This window comes from Festucalex cinctus, chromosome 9, assembly GCF_051991245.1.
Source record: "Festucalex cinctus isolate MCC-2025b chromosome 9, RoL_Fcin_1.0, whole genome shotgun sequence".
Taxonomy (NCBI): Eukaryota; Metazoa; Chordata; class Actinopteri; order Syngnathiformes; family Syngnathidae; genus Festucalex; species Festucalex cinctus.
The window spans coordinates 5,557,944-5,576,276 of record NC_135419.1 but is presented as its reverse complement, the minus strand read 5'-3'; the positions used below and the strand labels follow the sequence as shown (position 1 = coordinate 5,576,276).

Below are 18,333 nucleotides of genomic sequence, written 5' to 3'. Positions count from 1 at the left end.
CTGTTTCGTCCTCTAAACACCGTCTCTTCAAATTTCATTTTTAAAACAACAAACCCTATTACGCATGCGTCAAATTGAATCATTGGCGGGGAAGACGACGACAGCTGAGGTATTTTCTAGCAATTTAAGATGGTTGAAGGTCCTGGGTGTACATTAAACGGCGAGAAGATACGCTCGAGGATCCAAAAAGGACAAATAGTGAAAGGAGTAAGAGGAAGCATGTTCACTACGAAGGTATGTTGTCCGCAAATGATGCATGTTGGCAACTTGGCATGTTAACTAGCTCAATTAAGTGTATCGAGATAACAACAATCACTGGAGATAATGTTTGCGACTCGACAATAACGTCTGTCTGACTACATAATGAAGTTCGTGTGTTTTCACTTTTTAAGGGATTCGAGCAGGAAAGAAACAACGCCATCCAAAGGCTGAAAGGGTGTCAGTACACCGGCGTAGACACGCTGGGGAAGGAACTCTTCTTGTATTTTGCCCCTAAAGCGTTGAGGTATGAAATTAAAGAATGTCTACTTATAAAGGATTCAAATCATACAGTTCCATGTCATGTCATGTTTGAGGTTCTAGTTGAAGTCATAAACAGTGAAGGTGTCGTTTTTTATTTTGAATTAATTCCTAGAGGTTTCCCTCTTCCAACGCAAGCTGATTCCAAACAACAGGATCGTTATTAGGCTTATGCAGAGCTTGCTGATGAGCTGATCATATATCAGCTGTGTTGGAGAAGGGAAACATCAAAAACCTGCAGGACTGCGGCCCTCGAGGACCGAGTTTGGCCACCCCTGCACTATTATGAATTTGTGGTGTTCCGTATTGAGTTTGAACAGGTTTATTTAGAGATCTATTTGGGTGAGCAAATCAAAGGGTCTGTTAATTAACATTGTGTACTTAGCAGCAGCGGGCAAGATAGCTTACCGTAATGGCCAGTGCTGATTTGTGATTCTTAAGTCATTCACCTGGGTGGAACAGATAATACAAAGTTCGAGTATTTAATGAAATCTCAATCCAAGAGCTGTATTAAAACGAAAAAGAGGCTGCCGCCACAAAAAAACAAAACAAAACAAAAATGCTCACATTGCTTCTGTCCTGCCATATTGCCTAATAAATATTTGCCTCCATACTCTTTAAAAGTCTCAAACTGCAAATCCTCTTCTAGAATCCACTTTGGCATGAATGGCTCGATGCGAATCAACGGCACAGAGAGGAAACATGGCGGTGGTGGCAGCTGCTCCGTCCCTGTATTGGAAATCTATCTGGCCAACGACACACTGCGCTTCTTCGACAGCATGGTGGAATTGAGGTAAGGCTAAAACCATTTAACACACATTCACTTACATTGTCTGTAAAGCTAACCATTGCTGATTTCAAAACAGATAAACTGAAACAATGAGATCTGCCTGTGTGTTCACTCTACTACTGTGCATAGTGCCCATGTATGTGTGGGTGTTGTGTTCGCACAGGTTGAGTGACGACTGCGAGAAACGTGTGCAAGCTCTTCAGTTCCTGGACGTGTGCTCACCGGCGTTCATCCCCTCACGCTCGGCCGAGGCGGCGAGACGGCACGGTGGCAGGATGCTCTGCGACGTCCTCCTCGACCAGGCCGTCATGCCGGGAGTGGGCAACATCATTAAAAACGAAGCTCTGTTCGATGCGGGCCTACACCCGGCCGTGAAGGTACCGATGATGGATGGTGTGCAGTCGAATATGGTGGAGTGGGGCAAAAAAAAAAAAAAAGCAAGACATCCAGTGATATCCCACTCTGCGTAACTTTCTGGTGTTTTATCGAGTGATGTGTTGCAGTGGGGGATGTGAAATGGGGCTAAGGCACAGAAAGTAACGCAGTGCGGCAGGAGAAACTGAATAACTTTGGGATTTGATTTGATTTATAATACAACAAAAAAAAAAAAATCATACTGTTTTTCAAAAGTTTAGGAGCCACTTAGAAATGTCCTTATTTTAAAAAACAAACAACCCCCCCTTATTTTTCCACTATATTAACAATTGCTGATTACCTTAATGTTATCTTCATAAAAGAAAATAGATTTTCTTTAAAAATGACAAAAATCTATGTCATTTAAAGAAGGACATACAAGATGAAACAGTATATAATGGCAAGAATTTGAATGGAAAACTAACATGCAATACCTCATATCATATTTCCAATTAATACAACCAAATTCATTGGAACTTCGGAAAATGTTGTTGGGGTTGTGGTCAGACATGAGATGATACACATATGTTTGGGATTGTCCCATAATTTGCGAATTCTGGAACAATGTCCAGAAAAGATTGAAAGTATTTGTCAGGAAAAGCTCAATTTAGATTTGCTGCTGTATTTATTGGGCATATCAAATGTTCTGTTGAGAAAAAATAAAACAATTATTTTAATATTGATTGCAATAAATAAATTAAAAAAAAAAGGTCTCTTGGCTTCTAACATAAAAATGCTGGGAAATGGTTTAAAATGTAAGGAACATATTGTGGTATTTGTGTATGTAATGCTTTATGTTGAAAGATAGACGTGGTGTACAGATGTTATCCAAGGATATCTGTGATAAAACTACAATAACAAAAAGTCAAAGTGATCCCAAACTTTTGAACAGTAGTGCACATAATTTTTTTTTCTTGCAATATGAGTTCCCAGGTTTTGACTCGTTAATACCACATCTTTGATATGTTTTTTTCAAACTAAAATTAGTTTGACTGGGTGATGCAAATGAGCCACTGATCACCCCACCCTCTCTACCACCTTACCATTACAACTAGAAGCCCTACTGCTTGTTGAGACCGGTGTCGAAAAAAGTTGTGTGAATGGCATCAGTAAAAGCATGGATTGTAATTTTACACTTGGAGCCAGCACTTCATCTTCAAGATGACAAATTTCACTTAATTACTGGAACAGTCTGTGGCGCATTCTCTCTGATTGGCTGGTGACCAGTCCAGGTACACAGGAATCCTGCTTGTCTCGCTCTGTCAGCCATGATTGGCTCTAGCCTACCTGCGCCCCTAATGAGAAGTGCCTTAGAAACAGGATGACTGGCTTGTGTTATTAATTTTCTAAGTGTGAGTAATTTTTATATTATCATTCTTGTTGTTGTTCTTTGTATTAACTCACACCTTTGTCAGGTGGATCAGCTGTCGGATGAGCAGCTTCACCATTTGGTAAAGGTGACACGTGATTTCACTCTTCTATTTTACAAGGTGAGCTGTTACTGGGGAACACACGGGTTAATTATTTATTTGTATTTTATTTATTTTTTTTAAATCACGTTTTTTGCATTCCCTGTCTATTTTGTTGTATTGTTTTGTCCGAATATTTAGCCCATTTTGTACTATTTTTGTTATTTTGCAATATTTTATAGCTAGTATGTTTGTATTGTCCCCTATTTAAAAAAAAACAAAAAACAAACAGCTTTATTTTTTTTAATGTTTGTATATATTTTTTTATATATATATATTTTTAATTATATGTATTATCTAGTGTTATAATTTTGTCTGTTTTGTTTTTGGGCAATATGCTTTATTTTTTGTGTGATAAAAATTAAACTACCTAATTATCTAACAATTATTTGCATTTTTATATCATTTTTGTATTATTTGTATATTGTATTGTGTGCTAATTATTTTTCATCTAATAGCTTAATTTCAGACAACACAAATTGAAAAAGAATGTTAAAAAGAATGTATCTAGTAGCATTTTTGTATTTTCTTTTTAAAATTCCCTTTCCACTGCTTTTCTCTTTTATTTTTTTATTTAATACTTTCTCAATATTTGCATCCTTTGTCTAATAGTATCTTGGATTCATATATTTGCATTAAAAAATACACAGAATACCTGAAATGGAATATATTACCAAAAATTTTTTGGTTTTCTGGTTAATATTTGAGTGTATTTACCACCTAAAATTCAGACTGTGGACTGAGTTATAACCTGAAACCCCAAATTTATAATGAGTGGTTATGTCACATTCTAATTGAGGTCAATGTTTAAAGCATTTTTGGGGTAAGGTGAGAATTTCTGTAACCCGCTGATGGCTCGTTTGCACTTGACTTTTCAGCCATTATGGTGTCCATATTACTTGAACATATTTATGGCATCTTTTTCACACTCACTCAAACTCTCCCTTTTCTCTCTCCGCCAGTGTCGCAAGTCAGGCTCTGCGCTATGCACACACTACAAAGTCTACAAGCGTCCCCGGTGCGGCTGCTGCTCCGGCGCCGTCACCGTCTGTCGTCTCGGAGACAACAGCAGGATGACGTACTTCTGCGAGCGCTGTCAAAGGCGTGATCCCGGCAGCGTCCACATCAGGTTGGAACAAAACACTGTGCTGGTGTCACTAATGAAGTTGTAAGTGTAGTTTGGTTGGTTGACCTGAATAACCATTTTCGTAGCCTTTCACCTTCATAGAGCTTCCTTTTTAAAAATACAGTAGTCAGAGTGTTGTCAATAGGGTTGAGGTTGCGGGATGATGGTGACCAAGTTTCAGTGGTATAGAAACAAAATGCAAAAAAAAAAAATGCACACAATATATTTTATTGAAATCCTACATGCTTAATAATTTAGAACACAGTGTAGTTAGCTTGGTTTACCGCAAAAATATTTGCATCCCTCCCATCCAAGTTCTGGATCAAATTCATTTCTATTAATATGTGAAAAAGGCAAAACAAAAATCTGCTGCCCTATTTTATTTTACATTCTTCCCACAACACAATACGAGTTAGTTAGTAGCTTAGGTTTTACAAGCAACTACACAGAGTTGAAATGTTACTTAAGATTTGGAGCCGTTTTTCTGTCCTCAGTAGAGCTTTCTGGATAGAAGGTTTCAGATCTGAGAGGCCATCTTTTACAGGCAGATGGGCTTGGCAGGGAGCGGGGAAGTGTTCCGGGTGCCACCGATGCGCGTGTTCAGTGCGTGTTTGCCAGACAGAGCACGGGCTCAACACCTCCTGGCTGGTGTTTGAGCGAGGCTTAGCGAGGGCTCCCCGCCGAAAGCCCTTCAAACACATTACACAGCTGACAGATCAATCTGCGAGGTAAGTTTACTGTCAGCAGCCATCAGTACAACTCCATCCTTCCATCCATCTCTCCATCCATCCCTCCTTCCTTCCCCACGATGATTGGCGGCCTTCTTGTCAAACATAGTGGAGTTTTATGTCGCGGCACTAACATTTAAATGCACGCCGCCTGCTACTTGGTGTTGCCTCACCAGCTGCTACAAGTGCAAATGTTTTGTTGGCTTCTTCGTGCGGTTTGTGTAACATGATCGGAGTAGTGGGATGGGTTGGTCCAGTTTTTTTTGTTTTTTTTTAATTTTGTAATATTTTTCAATATTGCTGTGATAGTATGTGTATTTTTCTGTCCAATATTTAATTTTTTTTGCATTTATATGGTTATATTTGTATTTGATAACATCTTTTAATCAAATGTTTTATATTTTAAATTTTCTGTATTTTTTATACTTAGTAACTATTTTTTTTACTATTCCATGTTTTGTTTGTTTTGTAATATTTTGGAATTTTATTTTATGAAACTCCCCAAATTGTGCACATTTTTTATTTTTCCTCATTTTTATTTATTCGTACTGATGTCTTTTTTTATTTTTTTTTATTTTTTTATTTATTTATTTATTTTTTTTAATATATAATATTTCTTGGAAAAATTAAAGAAAAGAAAAAAATGTGTTTCAATGAATTTTATTTATATCCTATGTTTGCAGTCGACTTCCTGTCAGGAACACCCTGATTGGCTGGGTAAACAGCAGGGGAGCAGCCAATGAGAATGTGGCAAAGCGGGAGGAAGAGGACTGGACATGTCACTTGTGCACCCTCTTCAACCGGCCGACCACCAAAAGCTGCGAGGCCTGCCTAACACCCAGAGCTCCAGGTAAGACTCATTAGGGGCTTTTCCACCGCAGGAACTTTTGGAGAACTTTTCAGTTTACCTTGGTAAAATTCAGTTTGCACATTTTTAAACCAAAAACAATTTCCAGGGTAATTAAATTCCCCAGGGGGCATCCAAGTACTATCTCAGGAGCATGGTCTTGCTGAGCCAGGATGGAACTTTGAGGTGACGTGCTGCAATGACCAAGGCTGATTGGTTGGTCAAATTTGGTGGTGGGTGTTGTTTTTACATTGGCAGGGATCATCGAACTCATACATCACCAAACTCATTTGAATTAATTACCAAGAACTCAGACACTGTGGAAACACAATTCTAAATTCCCTGCTGAACTTTTACAACCAAGAACTCCCTTTACCCAGAACTCAGATCCTGGGCTTGTTGGTGGAAAAGCAGCTATTGTTAGTCAGCGTAATGCATGTTAGTGCTCCCTACAGGACTGAAGTCGCACAGTAATGTGTGTTGTTTATAGAGCAAACCAGTTAGTCGGCCAAAACGCGACAGTCGTGTGACATTTACTTTCATAAAATGTTACCCATTCAAATTGTAATTATTGTTTCCATCATATTTAGCATTTCACCAGATGGCAGTAAATATTTTTCGCAAGTCTTGTCGACATTGTCAACTTGTAATGCTTGTGCCAACATAACCAGACGTGCCACCTTGTCTTCGCATGACTGAGATCACGTGATTACACGTGAGAGCTGTGACTTGGAGGACTGGATTCTAGATAAGTGGCGGAAAAGAAAAACTTAGATACAATACAACCAAAACTTTTTTAAATTTTTTTTTAATTAAAATCTTTGTGTGTGTGATCTGCCAAAATACAAATATTTATGCTCCAGTATTTGAGTCTGTCTGTAATAGCTTTATTGTAATTGTTAGGTGAATATTTTTTTTATTTTTTATTTTTTGCCAGAATTTTCCCTCTTTTGTATTCATTTGTTTTCTCAATATTTGTGTATTTCCAAGTAGTATTTTTATATTTTTAGACTTTTATTATGCAATGTTATTGCTTACATTCACATTAGACTGAATTACATTGGTGTACTTAATACTGTGAATATTTACATTGGCAGTATCACAGTTGTATTGATTTAACAGTTTCTTTACTATACGATAGTAATGTTACATTTTCATAGCATGTCATTTCCATTTGCACTGAAACGACACTGCATTTAAGTTTACATTTACTATCAGTACCTTTGTATGTACTGTACTTAAAGGACCCAAAGTTAGGAGTTGTGGGACTACTGGACATGCAGGAGTACATTAAAGTGTTCTCTAGTATTGTTTATGTAATAAAAGTGTGCATTTACAAGCTATGTTTTATGAGTGGAGCCTCAGAATAAACATGAAATGTCTCTTTATTGCTTCTTCCGCAGTCCACAAAGAGGACACTTCAGTGCAGTCCTCCACCAATCTGGTGTTGTACCCCTGCAATGCCTTCACGAAACCCCGAGAGGAGCGCAAACTCAACTGGCGCTCCGCTTTCGGGACATCTACACTGCTCTTCTCTGACTTGAGCGAGGTGCCTGAGCTGTCTCGCGGGGGAACGCCGGCCTCGTCCAGTCAGCCGTGCAAGAAAATGAGAATTGATGGCGGTCCCTCTAACAAGTTGGGGTGAGTGACTCGTTCATGAATAACAATAATAAGCGCTTCCCTGGTCTGAGGGTACTCAAGTTTTATTTTCGGGTTATTTTCACCCTAACAAGACAAGTTTCATCTCCTCTGTTAGTGTGCACACAATAGCAGGGACACATCACGGTCTCACCGGACCCCCTCATGGGCATCCCACGCGTGCAAATAAGTTGCTGTACTCCAAGAATAAAAATTGTATTATTATTATTTTTTTTCTAGATAAAAAGTTGCATTCGAGACAGTAAGTCTGAAATGACAAGAATACACTTATATTTAAGTGAGTCAGTTTTTCAAGATGTTTTTTTTTTTCTTTGAGAAAATAAGTCTTAAATTTAGAATAAAATATATATTTTTTATTTTTAGAAAAAAAAAACAATTGCATTTTTTTTTCACGAAAATAATTACCGTACAACAATCTCCAATCCAAGTCCAATCTGTCATCCATTTTCTATACCACTTATCCTCGCTAGTTTTGCTGTAAACTTATTAGAATTGTTATACTATTGAAAGAATAGTCATTTTTGTGGGAAACATGGCATGATCTCTCAAGAAAAAAAAAATATTTGTAAAATAAATTTTGGAAGAATATCCACAAATGGATGAATCCGCAGGTACTATTTTGAGAAAAATCCGTCAATTTACGAGAAATAACGTTTTCTTTTTCTAGAGCAAACAATTCACAATTTTAAGAGAATAAAATCACTATTGAGTAAAACAACATTTTATTTGAAAAAAGGTAATGTGTTTTCCTATTTTCTAGCTGTTTTGTTTCCTCTGCTAGTGCACACACAAGAGCAGGGATAGAGCCTGGCCCCTCCAGCCCCTGCACCCCTCCCTCATGTGTATCCCATGGTCGCCCAGCTCTCCTGCGAGTGGTCCACAAGGATGGCGACAATAAAGGACGACGGTTTTATGCCTGCTCGCTGCCCCGGGAGGCAAAGTGCGACTTCTTTGAGGTGAGACGTCTCACTCCATGTGTTTGCAATTTTTGCTGACACTAACAACACAGTTCGTTTTTTTTTTGTTTTTTTTGTTTTTTCAAATTTAAACAGTTCCCCGGTGTCCTTCTTAGGCGTGAAATACTTTTTATGAAAATACCAGATTCAAAGATTCCAGGACACTTAATTTAAAACTTAATTTAATTTAACACTTAATTTTAAACTTTTCCTCTAAAGATGATTTCTTTATTTTTCTTTAAAAAATATTTTATTTTCACTTTTTCTTGAGAAACATGTTCCTTTTTTTTTTTAAATGTTATTTTTGTAAGATTCTAACTTTTTCTTGAAAAATTATTCTCATTACAAAACTTTTTTTTTCTTCTAAAAAACAAAAAACAAATGACGTTTTTCTAATATCCTGATTTATTTCCAGACAGTTATTGCTACTGTTTCAAATTTTAATTCCAAATTTTCCCAACGTTTTCCTTGTAATACTTACAATTCGCAGGAGATTGTGACCAATCCAGACTGCAAATCTCAAAAATCAGCAAACAATTGACACTCAATTAATTACCATTGCTGAAAACACAATCTGGGGGGGTAAAAAAAAACAAAAAAACATGACTAAGTGGGGCATTTGTGAATCTTTTTTTATTTTTATTTTTTAAATTTCTCAAAATTAGGGGTGTTCCATATTATACCTTCTATGATATTACCAATTTACTAGTGTATTTTTTTTGTAAAATTTGAAATATCAGGAAATTGACATAGTAGTGGTATGATGACATCTGTAACATCATACATCATCATGTCCATTTGGACGTACATCTCACTCATCGTTCGCTGCTACATAACAATGTCGAAGCATGCGAGGCTTGTGAGCAACCAGTTCTGTCTCGACGCGTCTTTGCCAAAGTGGGAGACTGGGAGGAAGCTACCTTTGTTCTGTGGAAGTTGTTTGCTTACAAGAGGTAAGATATGATGTTCGTTAACATTTAAATTGTGAAAAAAAAAGTGGTTTAAATATTGTGCTACAATAAAAGTGCTGTTATTCCGAAGCACCAATCACAAATATATTGTTAGTAATTATTACCCATATTGTCAACGCAAATTTCCTTGAAATATCGTGATATAATTTTTAAGCTATATCACCCAGCAATGCTCGTAATATTGCAATTTTTTTCAATAATGTTACAGTTCAGCATAAGTCAGACTGGCTCGCTCACTCGCCAACACAGTTTTAATTTCACACTGAATGGCTGGTCAGACACCCCAGAGACCCAATCATTTGTGCACAAGCCATTACAAAATAAATTTTCAATAACCCGTCCCTGTTTTTTTGTTGTTGTTATTTTTTTGTTTTTCCAGTGGGCTGACTTGCACTTTCCCTCCTGTCATCATGGCAAACGATGCGTGATGAGGACTGTGCTCAAGCTGGGACCCAACAATGGCCGCGACTTCTACTCCTGCAGCTTCCGAAAGGGTAAACAGTGCAATTATTTCCAGTGGGCGGAGGATGGACCTGGTGTTTCTCCGAATCCCGCCAGGCTGCCCACGTCCATTTAGGACAAAAATGATGCTGGACTAAAACTATATTTACATCATGGCTAAAAACCACATTAAAAAGTACCATTAAATGGATACTTTCAAAATGGGCTCGAATGGTTGATATTGCATTTGTTGTAACTTATGTCAGTCATGGGTGTGAATTTACATTTTATTGCCATAAGTTATAAAGTGTTTATATATTTAATAAAGATGTCAAACAAAGCCTCACATTGCAGTTATTGTTTTATTGTTTTTCATTTGTCTCTAAAATCTTTGGTTTAAAAAACAAACAAAAAAAAAACATTAAAAACAGTCAACTGACTTGAGAAGCGGTGCATCAGACTCGCCGTTTGACACCATGTAGTGAAACTGCAATAAGCCGGGCACCTTGTTACAAGCCGCACCTTTAAAAAAAGAGCAAAAGCAAATGATTGGTCTTTTTTTGCAGGTGAAACTTAAAACCAATCTCAAGTTCAACATTTTTGTGCCTGTACCTTTTAAATAGCTGATCCAATGAATGAGTTGTCAATAACATTTACACAATACACTTACATATTTCCTCAGGGGTGTTTCATATATTGAAGTTTGGTTGACTGTTTTGGTTAGTGATGGAAAAGTTACTTTTGTACGTCTGGGTCAAATTTACAAACTGTTCCCAGGCTTTCTGCTTTTCCCATTTTTAAAAGTTCTGAGTGCACACTTTCATGTTTTTTTTTTTTTTTAAATTTAATTTTTTTTTTTTTTTAATTTTATTTAATTTTAATTTTTATTATTTTTTTGAAGCCTTAACTCCAAGAAGCTTTGGGCTTCGGATATGCCAACAATGCAGACTTAAAAATAAATGAAACTTTTCAACCATATGAGTTGACACTTTTGTAGAAACATCTTGGCTGACAAACAAATGAGTTCTACATCATGATCAGACTGAATCATACAGTTTATGCATCTAAGTAGGTACCGGTACTGCTATATTGGTGAAAGCCAAAAATTGTAATGATGCAGGCTCTAAACCGGTGAGCCAATTTAGACCACGGTCAAAGGCTTTCCTCAATTCCACTTTCACATAGTTGGCGTTCTGAAGCACATTTTAAAATGTTCAAATCCTGAATCCTTGAAAATGTGTAACAAACTATTCATTTATTTACTTTTAAATCCAACAATCTTCCAAATATTTTCTCACAGGTAAGTAATAATCATGTTTGTCATATCAGCGCATTTGGCGCCATCCGTGTGTGTGTGTATGTGAATCCAAATACTCACCATAATGGCCTGTCGTGTTAGCACAGATGATCGCCCCAAAAAAGTCCACGTAATGCCTCTTAATCCTGGAAATGGCCATCTTGCAGGCTGCCGAGGGATCCGTCCCGGCCCTCATCAGCTCCACCGCCAAGTAACTGTCGGCAGTGTGGCATTGGACAGGCGTCAGGCCAACTAACGAGGGCTTGTCAAGGCCGCTAAGCGGGCTGTCACAGTCAGCTTGGGGTGCATTGCTGTCCCTCAAGGCGGAATTTACGCTAACACTCTTCATAGGACAAATTAATGGACTCCTAGGTCAATGTTCTGCTATTTCAAGGGGGGGGGAGTCATAATGTTATATGTAAAGTTATTTTTTTGGAAAAAAGTAGTATACTATGGGGAAAAAAGTATTCTTTTAAAGATGGACAATTGCAGATAAAGAGTCATACAGTTGGAATCTTATGACGGTCGTCATGGTTTTGTAATACAATTTCAAGAATAAAGTCATCTTGTGAAAATAAATTAGCATTTTTCCCCCCAAATTAAATGTCACAATCATAAACGATTTTTTTCCCCAAAAAAGTTGTAACCTTGTGAGAAAAACGGTATTTTTGAGAAAAAAACAAAATGTAAATACCATTGTATTTTTCGCCCCAAAAATGAGCAGTACTGATTTAAAAAAAAAATTGTATTCATAATATGAACATTTTTTATTTTAATAGAATCGTACAGCGATAGTCAAATTCTTATAAAAAGTTGCCTTTTTCTAAAACTGTTTTTTTTTTTTCTTGAAAGCTATAATCATAAGAAAAAAAAAATAAAATTTTCAAGGAAAAAAGGCAGAATATTAGGAGAGAATGTTTTTGCCTTAACTAAACATGTAAACGTAACAGTTTGGGCCCATGCAATTCACACTTTGTTATACCAGCATGTAGTATAAAAGCACAGGGAAGATACCTTGGCAGAAATCTCATCATGAGGTCCCCGTCTCCAGTTGCGGCAGCGGCTCCGGCCGAGCTGTCAGCGTACGCTCCCGCCCCGACTATTGGAGAGTCCCCAACTCGACTGTGTGTCGGGATACAATATGTCCGAGTGTAACATGTGAACATGCATATTTACTACTGAAGTCACAATAATTGACGTACCCTGGAACTTTGTGAGTGAGCCCATTAGTGGACGTCCCTGCAGCCACGTGGCCACATTGATCAAACGCAATCACACCTGGTAAAAAACAAACAGTAATTGAATTAAAGGTTCAAGCATTTGGGAACAATCTTTAGTAGGACAAAGTGTGAGCCCTGGAATTCACCCAAAATGGCTGACATACTGTTCAAGTTTGTGCAATTTTGTTTCTTGACTTTTTGGGCAAACTGTTCTGATCAATGTGTCCACCCAATTTCCTTTGAGGTTATTAAACTGTCCATGGGGTGCTACTGAGTGAATTGTGGGTAGTCTCGTTCAGGAATGTAATAAATAAATGTAAAATAAATAAATAACAGAGGGTCGAGTAGGAATCAATGATCTCCAGTGGCTAAGATGGGTCTTGCAACTGCGTAATATGCAAGAAAAAGGACCAAAACTATTACAGATTTTAGGTCAAGTCAGCAATCTGAAAATATGCAAAGCCATAAAAGCCCACCTATGGTGTCGTGGGAGTGAATCTTAGTTGGACTGTGCTTTTTCGGTCCCAGCTTCACTTGGGGCTTGTAGGGTGGACACGATTTGGATGGGTTGGGAAAAACATTCTGGGAAAGAAACAAACAGTACATATTAATGATTATTTGCATTTATTAATTTTCAAATTTAATGTTTGGTTTTAAATGCAAAAATGTTAAGAGCATGATTATCAATTGACAATTACATTTGTAAGTTTGAATTTCCTTTCTGAGAGACGAACATTTGCAAAGATTGCGAATGTTGACTTTACAGAGTTCTTTCAAGGTCTCAACTATTCTTGAAACGTTCTCAGAACATTATCCAACAATTTTAAGTTTTTTTTTTGTTTTTGTTTTTTCTTGTCACAAGGAAATTTTGAACATGTTTCCTTATCTTGAAACTAAGAACATACATGTTTTTATTCTCAAAATATGTCAACTTTTTTCTTGTAATATTTTTATATTTGTTCTCTTGTTGTGCTTTGAACATGTATAAATGATTTTGATGATTAAACAAGCAAGGATTAAACTTTTACAGTGGTAGATTTGATTTGTACCATAACAAGAGAGTAAATGATTATCTTGCGGCTATTAGATAGAAGGTCAGGACAAATTAAAGAAATAAAACACTTGTAAAGGTAACAATCCATGTTTTTTCCATGAACAACATAATTATTAGCATGCCAGTCAAGTTTGCGGCCCAATATCTTTTCGTAGCAGCACGCCCGGAGCGAACGCGAATCAACATTAGAAGCACACTCACCTTTCGGTAATTAGGTTGGCAGTTGCCCTTCAGCCACTTCGTGAAAATATTCAACGACTTGACGGTGGTCAGGTCCTCGGCAATGAAGCCCATGTTTTCTGCGAACACAGTCGCTGCAAAGAAAGATGACATACGGCCTTCTTAGAATTTTTTGACATGAGAGCCAATTTTGCAGCCCTAATTTGTTCTCATATCAAAATGTAATCGCAACGGAGGAGCCAACCATGCGTTAACATGCGTCGGATGAAACCAGAGCGCTCAATAGATGCCTTCAGGTTGCTCTAAATTAGTTTAGGAATACATTTCACCGAGGTTGGCTTTGAACACCAATTTAATCACAAAATGTAGGATAATGAACACTTTGGAGATCATAGACATGTTATATGCTGTTCACTTTTATTTTCAAGCCATTTTTGGCTTGTTGATTTGAACTCAGTCAAATGTGTTAGGTACTATATTTATGTTAACGTGGCTGTCAATTTTGTCCATCAGATACTGTAGTGCTACTTTTTTCCCAATTCAAAGCATGAAGCAAAAATGTCTTAGCAGTGTTTTTCATATAAACATCTACTATATTTGCGTATAAATTCCAGTTCTGATGACTTGCGTTACTGCTTTTTGAGTTTTTTTTTTTTCCTCCACCTGATGACACTACTTTTTACCCCATTGAAAGCACGCACAAAATTTTGATACCATTTTACTGTTTGTACAAGGGTGCCTCACTGAAATAACTGTCACTATTTATCTCAGATAACAGTGTACACTCCCATTATCCGAGTAAATATAACACATAATCAGTCATGCAGATATGGCCATGACAACCCCCTCCAATTTAAAACGAGTGTCAACAATGCTATTGAAGTGACTGGTTGTCGTTTGGACTATCTGAGACACTGGTGGGATTTCCCCCACACAGATCTCAGGCTTCACAGAGTTGAATTGTGTAGAGGACACACAAACCAAACAGAGAATATCTCGTTAGTGGCGGTTCTCCTGGAGAAAATGCCTTAATGATGGCAGGAGGTCAAAGAAGGAATGTCCAGACTGACTGGGAAGTGGAATATATAGGAGAACAACTCAAAGATGTGGAACATTGAAGATCACATCTGATGACTTGGCTGTTGCATGGTTAACAACATGGAAGCTCTAATTTGGAGGGATCTGACCGCGGAAGATTGGAGAAAAATGTCGCCTGGTTAGATGGCTCTCCATTACTGCTGACAAGTGATTAGTGTCAGCGTGTAGTGGAAACAACATGAAAGCTTGCATTCGTCCTGCCACCTAATGAGTTGGGTTCAGGCGGAGGGATGTTTTCTTTACCCCCCCCCCCCCCCCCCCCCCCCCCCAACAACTGGATTACAAGCCATAGCCTTCCCCTGTGTATTGTTACTGACCACATACAACATTTGATCAGCGTTGTCTGTTTACTTTAAGTTGGATATGGCACAGTATCCATCCTCAAACCAGGGTTAGTATTTCAAAATCAGATATCATGATTAGGGTTTCAAATTATGGTGATAAATCTGAGTTAGGGTTACAAATTAGGGTTTAGTGTTGACAGTGAGTCTCTTGACAATCTGGTCGTCGTACCCGACTCTCCCACCAGCATGGTGTGCTCCGTGTGTTCCATCACCGCTCTCGCTACGCCGATGGCGTTCTTGATCCTCCTCAGGTCGGCCACGGCACCTACCTCCATCGTGTTGCTGCTCGCACAGAGACAAATGTTATTTTAACCCCTTACCTTTTGGAATCGTGTTTTTTTTTTTTATTATTATTACCCGTTCATGATCATGGCATCCAGTGTCGTCTCTCCGCTCTCATCTGGGCTCCCACCGTAGCCCACGCTGCCATCACACTGCTCCTTTTGACAGCGGTTGCACCCCGCCTCCACTGCGTCCAAGGCCGAGCCACCAGACTGCAGGACCGCCCACGCTGGTGCGGCAACACAAACACATGACACTTATCCATTGATTGTGAAAGACCCTACAAAGTGAATTCAGAGATTTGTTGATGAATACATTGAAATTGTTTGAAGATAATTACAGAAAACGTGCAGAGACTGAGAACTATGTACTGTGGAACTATATCAGGTGGCCAAGCCCACTTTAGAGCGCCTCGTTGCCAGCCATGAGTGTGCGCATGTTGCGGAGTGAAGGTGGTATCTCAAATGTAGAAGACATTTCATTATATCATTGTATGTTAGCATTAAGCTAACGGCTCTTTGTAGTTGTTTTAAATACACAAAGTGTAATTATCTGTTTTATATTTAGTTCTATTTGACAGTAGCCTTCATTAGCAGAGGGTGACAAACAGCTAGAAGCCTCTTTATTGAATATTTACGAATGTTATCTGCCAAGCTGCTATTTGTTGTGAAATTGAGTTATCTGCCACAATATTGCGCTCGGATCTCAAGTGTGCATGCAAAAAAATATCTGATCGACAGCTCGTATCTTAAACAACTCACGCGTCAGGACAATTGTTTTTCAAGGCACCGCTGTATTGCAAAAACTTATCAGGTAAGACATTATTGTAATACAGTATAACATTTTTTTCTTCTCAAAATAATACTTTTTATCTATTAATTTTTTTTTCTTAAAATTGTGACATCACAATTCAGTTAATATTCAGAACAGCTTGCTCCCAGACACATTTTCAGACATAGGCAGCTCACAAATAAATAAATAAATAAATAAATAATGATCTTGCTTGTGTTCTTGCCCACTTGATGGGTGGGCAGGCACGCCGGAGGCACTACTATTTGTATACAAGCAATTCAAAAGCCACTTCTCCAGCTTTATATTTGGTTTCCTTCAACCTGTCGCACATCCTCGGGTGCCAAATGACTGTCTCACAAGAGGAAATGATGCAACTGGGTGGCAAACGCCTTCTGCTGCTACTATTTTTTATTTTATTTTTTTTGCTTCCCTATGTCCAGAATGTGTGGATTTGAGCTTCATGCTATTCATTGCTCCATGTCCAGTGTTGCACTGATGTTTTAACAGAAATTTCAGAGTAGCCTAAAGCGAGATCCTAAGGCCGACAAATCAACAAGTTGCGTCCACTGAGAAGAGAGCCACAGCATGTCAATTTTCCCGCTTTCACACCATCAGACTCGGGAGACTGGGGGGCGGGAAAGATGATGTACAGCCGATAAATTAGTTTCCATCTATCAAGCGCAAGAGATTTTTCCCAGTTAACTCCCATCTCGTCCAGATTTCATCTGTCAGAGTGGCTGCGTGGAGCCTACCTGGCGGAAAGCCGCCTTGACAGATAAAATTCTGAGCAAACGCTAAAGTGTTTTCACTTCCAATCTGCGACTTTCTGATGCATCATCCCCGATGCACAATTCAATGGAGCGAGGGCAGACCCTCCCTGTGATGGCAGTTATGAATCCCCACTTGGGTTCAAATGTAGACTCTGATGCTCAAGTTTCACATTATCATCAGAGAGCAGATACCATAGCGGTAATGGATTTGAGTCTAAATCAAATGTCACTTCACAAAATTCTTACATGACCTCTTCAAGTCTACCTGCTATTTTTTTCATTTTTTTGCGACAAAATCTACACTTGCATATATCCCAGTTAAGATGACAAAGAATTAATCCTTATCGTTGTGCATATCTGGTCTGAAACTATAAGAACCGTTTGGTTTATTTATTGATGCAAAATGAGGTAGCCTACTATAAATCTAAGGTAAGGGTGCACTTTTTCCACCATATGTTAACATTTGATGCTGTATAAGAATAATGAAACAATTGTTTGTGTGTTCTTAGTTTAATCCTCCTCTATTTATTCTTGAGATTTAGATGATCCGACTACAATTGATGACCAATTTCTACAGAAATGTAATACATTCTAAACGGCGTGCTTAATTTTTCTTACCATTGTACGTTCTTGGCAACGTTTCAAGTGCATGTTTGACTTAGCTCCAAGAAAATGTCTAATTTATAACGATAACGTCAAGCTAGGCACAATAAGACGAATTGCAACTAGTTTTACGTTGCCTAGCAACTAGGTAGGCACAAAATGGCGTTCTAGACGTAACACGGAGAAGGTTCCGATTTCCGACTCATCCGGTCATGTGTTTCCAACTCGGGACGGACTTGAAGACTTGTTTACGCAAACAGAAGAAATAACCTCCCAATGAATTTAAAATAAAATAAAATAAAAAATACCTGCAACCGTCGCATTTTTGAAGCTCCATGTATTGATAACCAGTTGAAATGAGGCTTGTCCAAGCGCGAGCATGCATGATATTAAAGTAAAATACATGAGCGACGTCGGCATTTTGTCAATAAAAGACGGCGCGGAAACATTAAAACACCTCAAATGACTATTTAATTTGGTTACTTCATGGTCCTCCGACAGAATAGTTTGTTACATCTTCTAATATAAAATAAATATGCTGCGCTAATAAAGTGCCAAAATCTGTTGCTGAGTACGATGATCATTAGGCACTTCCTGGTGACGTCAAATACCAAGCGGCATGATATTTTTAAAGGGACAGTGCTGTAAGAAATATTTATATTTCGGGGGACATAAAAGTCTCTATATTCAAAATAAATTGACCAAAAACAAATACGCGTGTCGTTATTAATTTTAATGATGAAATTATTGATATTATTGGATTTAAAAATAAA

The 18,333-nt window shown here is 38.0% G+C and overlaps 2 protein-coding genes across 2 annotated transcripts; one reads left to right on the top strand and one right to left on the bottom strand.

The window, feature by feature from the left end:
- Positions 1-82: 82 nt before the first annotated feature.
- neil3 (nei-like DNA glycosylase 3) lies at positions 83-10,273 on the top strand. The gene is made up of 10 exons (XM_077531183.1): positions 83-234; positions 393-505; positions 1,169-1,312; positions 1,473-1,686; positions 3,139-3,213; positions 4,155-4,321; positions 5,730-5,896; positions 7,297-7,534; positions 8,334-8,508; positions 9,859-10,273. The coding sequence occupies exons 1-10, from the start codon at positions 130-132 to the stop codon at positions 10,054-10,056; spliced, it is 1,596 nt and encodes a 531-aa protein (XP_077387309.1). The 5' UTR covers positions 83-129; the 3' UTR covers positions 10,057-10,273.
- Positions 10,264-18,162, bottom strand: aga (aspartylglucosaminidase). The gene is made up of 9 exons (XM_077531194.1): positions 17,869-18,162; positions 15,471-15,624; positions 15,283-15,395; positions 13,693-13,805; positions 12,914-13,019; positions 12,420-12,495; positions 12,232-12,339; positions 11,299-11,432; positions 10,264-10,442 (listed from the first exon to the last, which is right to left on the bottom strand). Exons 1-9 carry the CDS (start codon positions 17,978-17,980, stop codon positions 10,342-10,344), a joined length of 1,017 nt encoding a protein of 338 aa, XP_077387320.1. The 5' UTR covers positions 17,981-18,162; the 3' UTR covers positions 10,264-10,341.
- Positions 18,163-18,333: the final 171 nt, after the last annotated feature.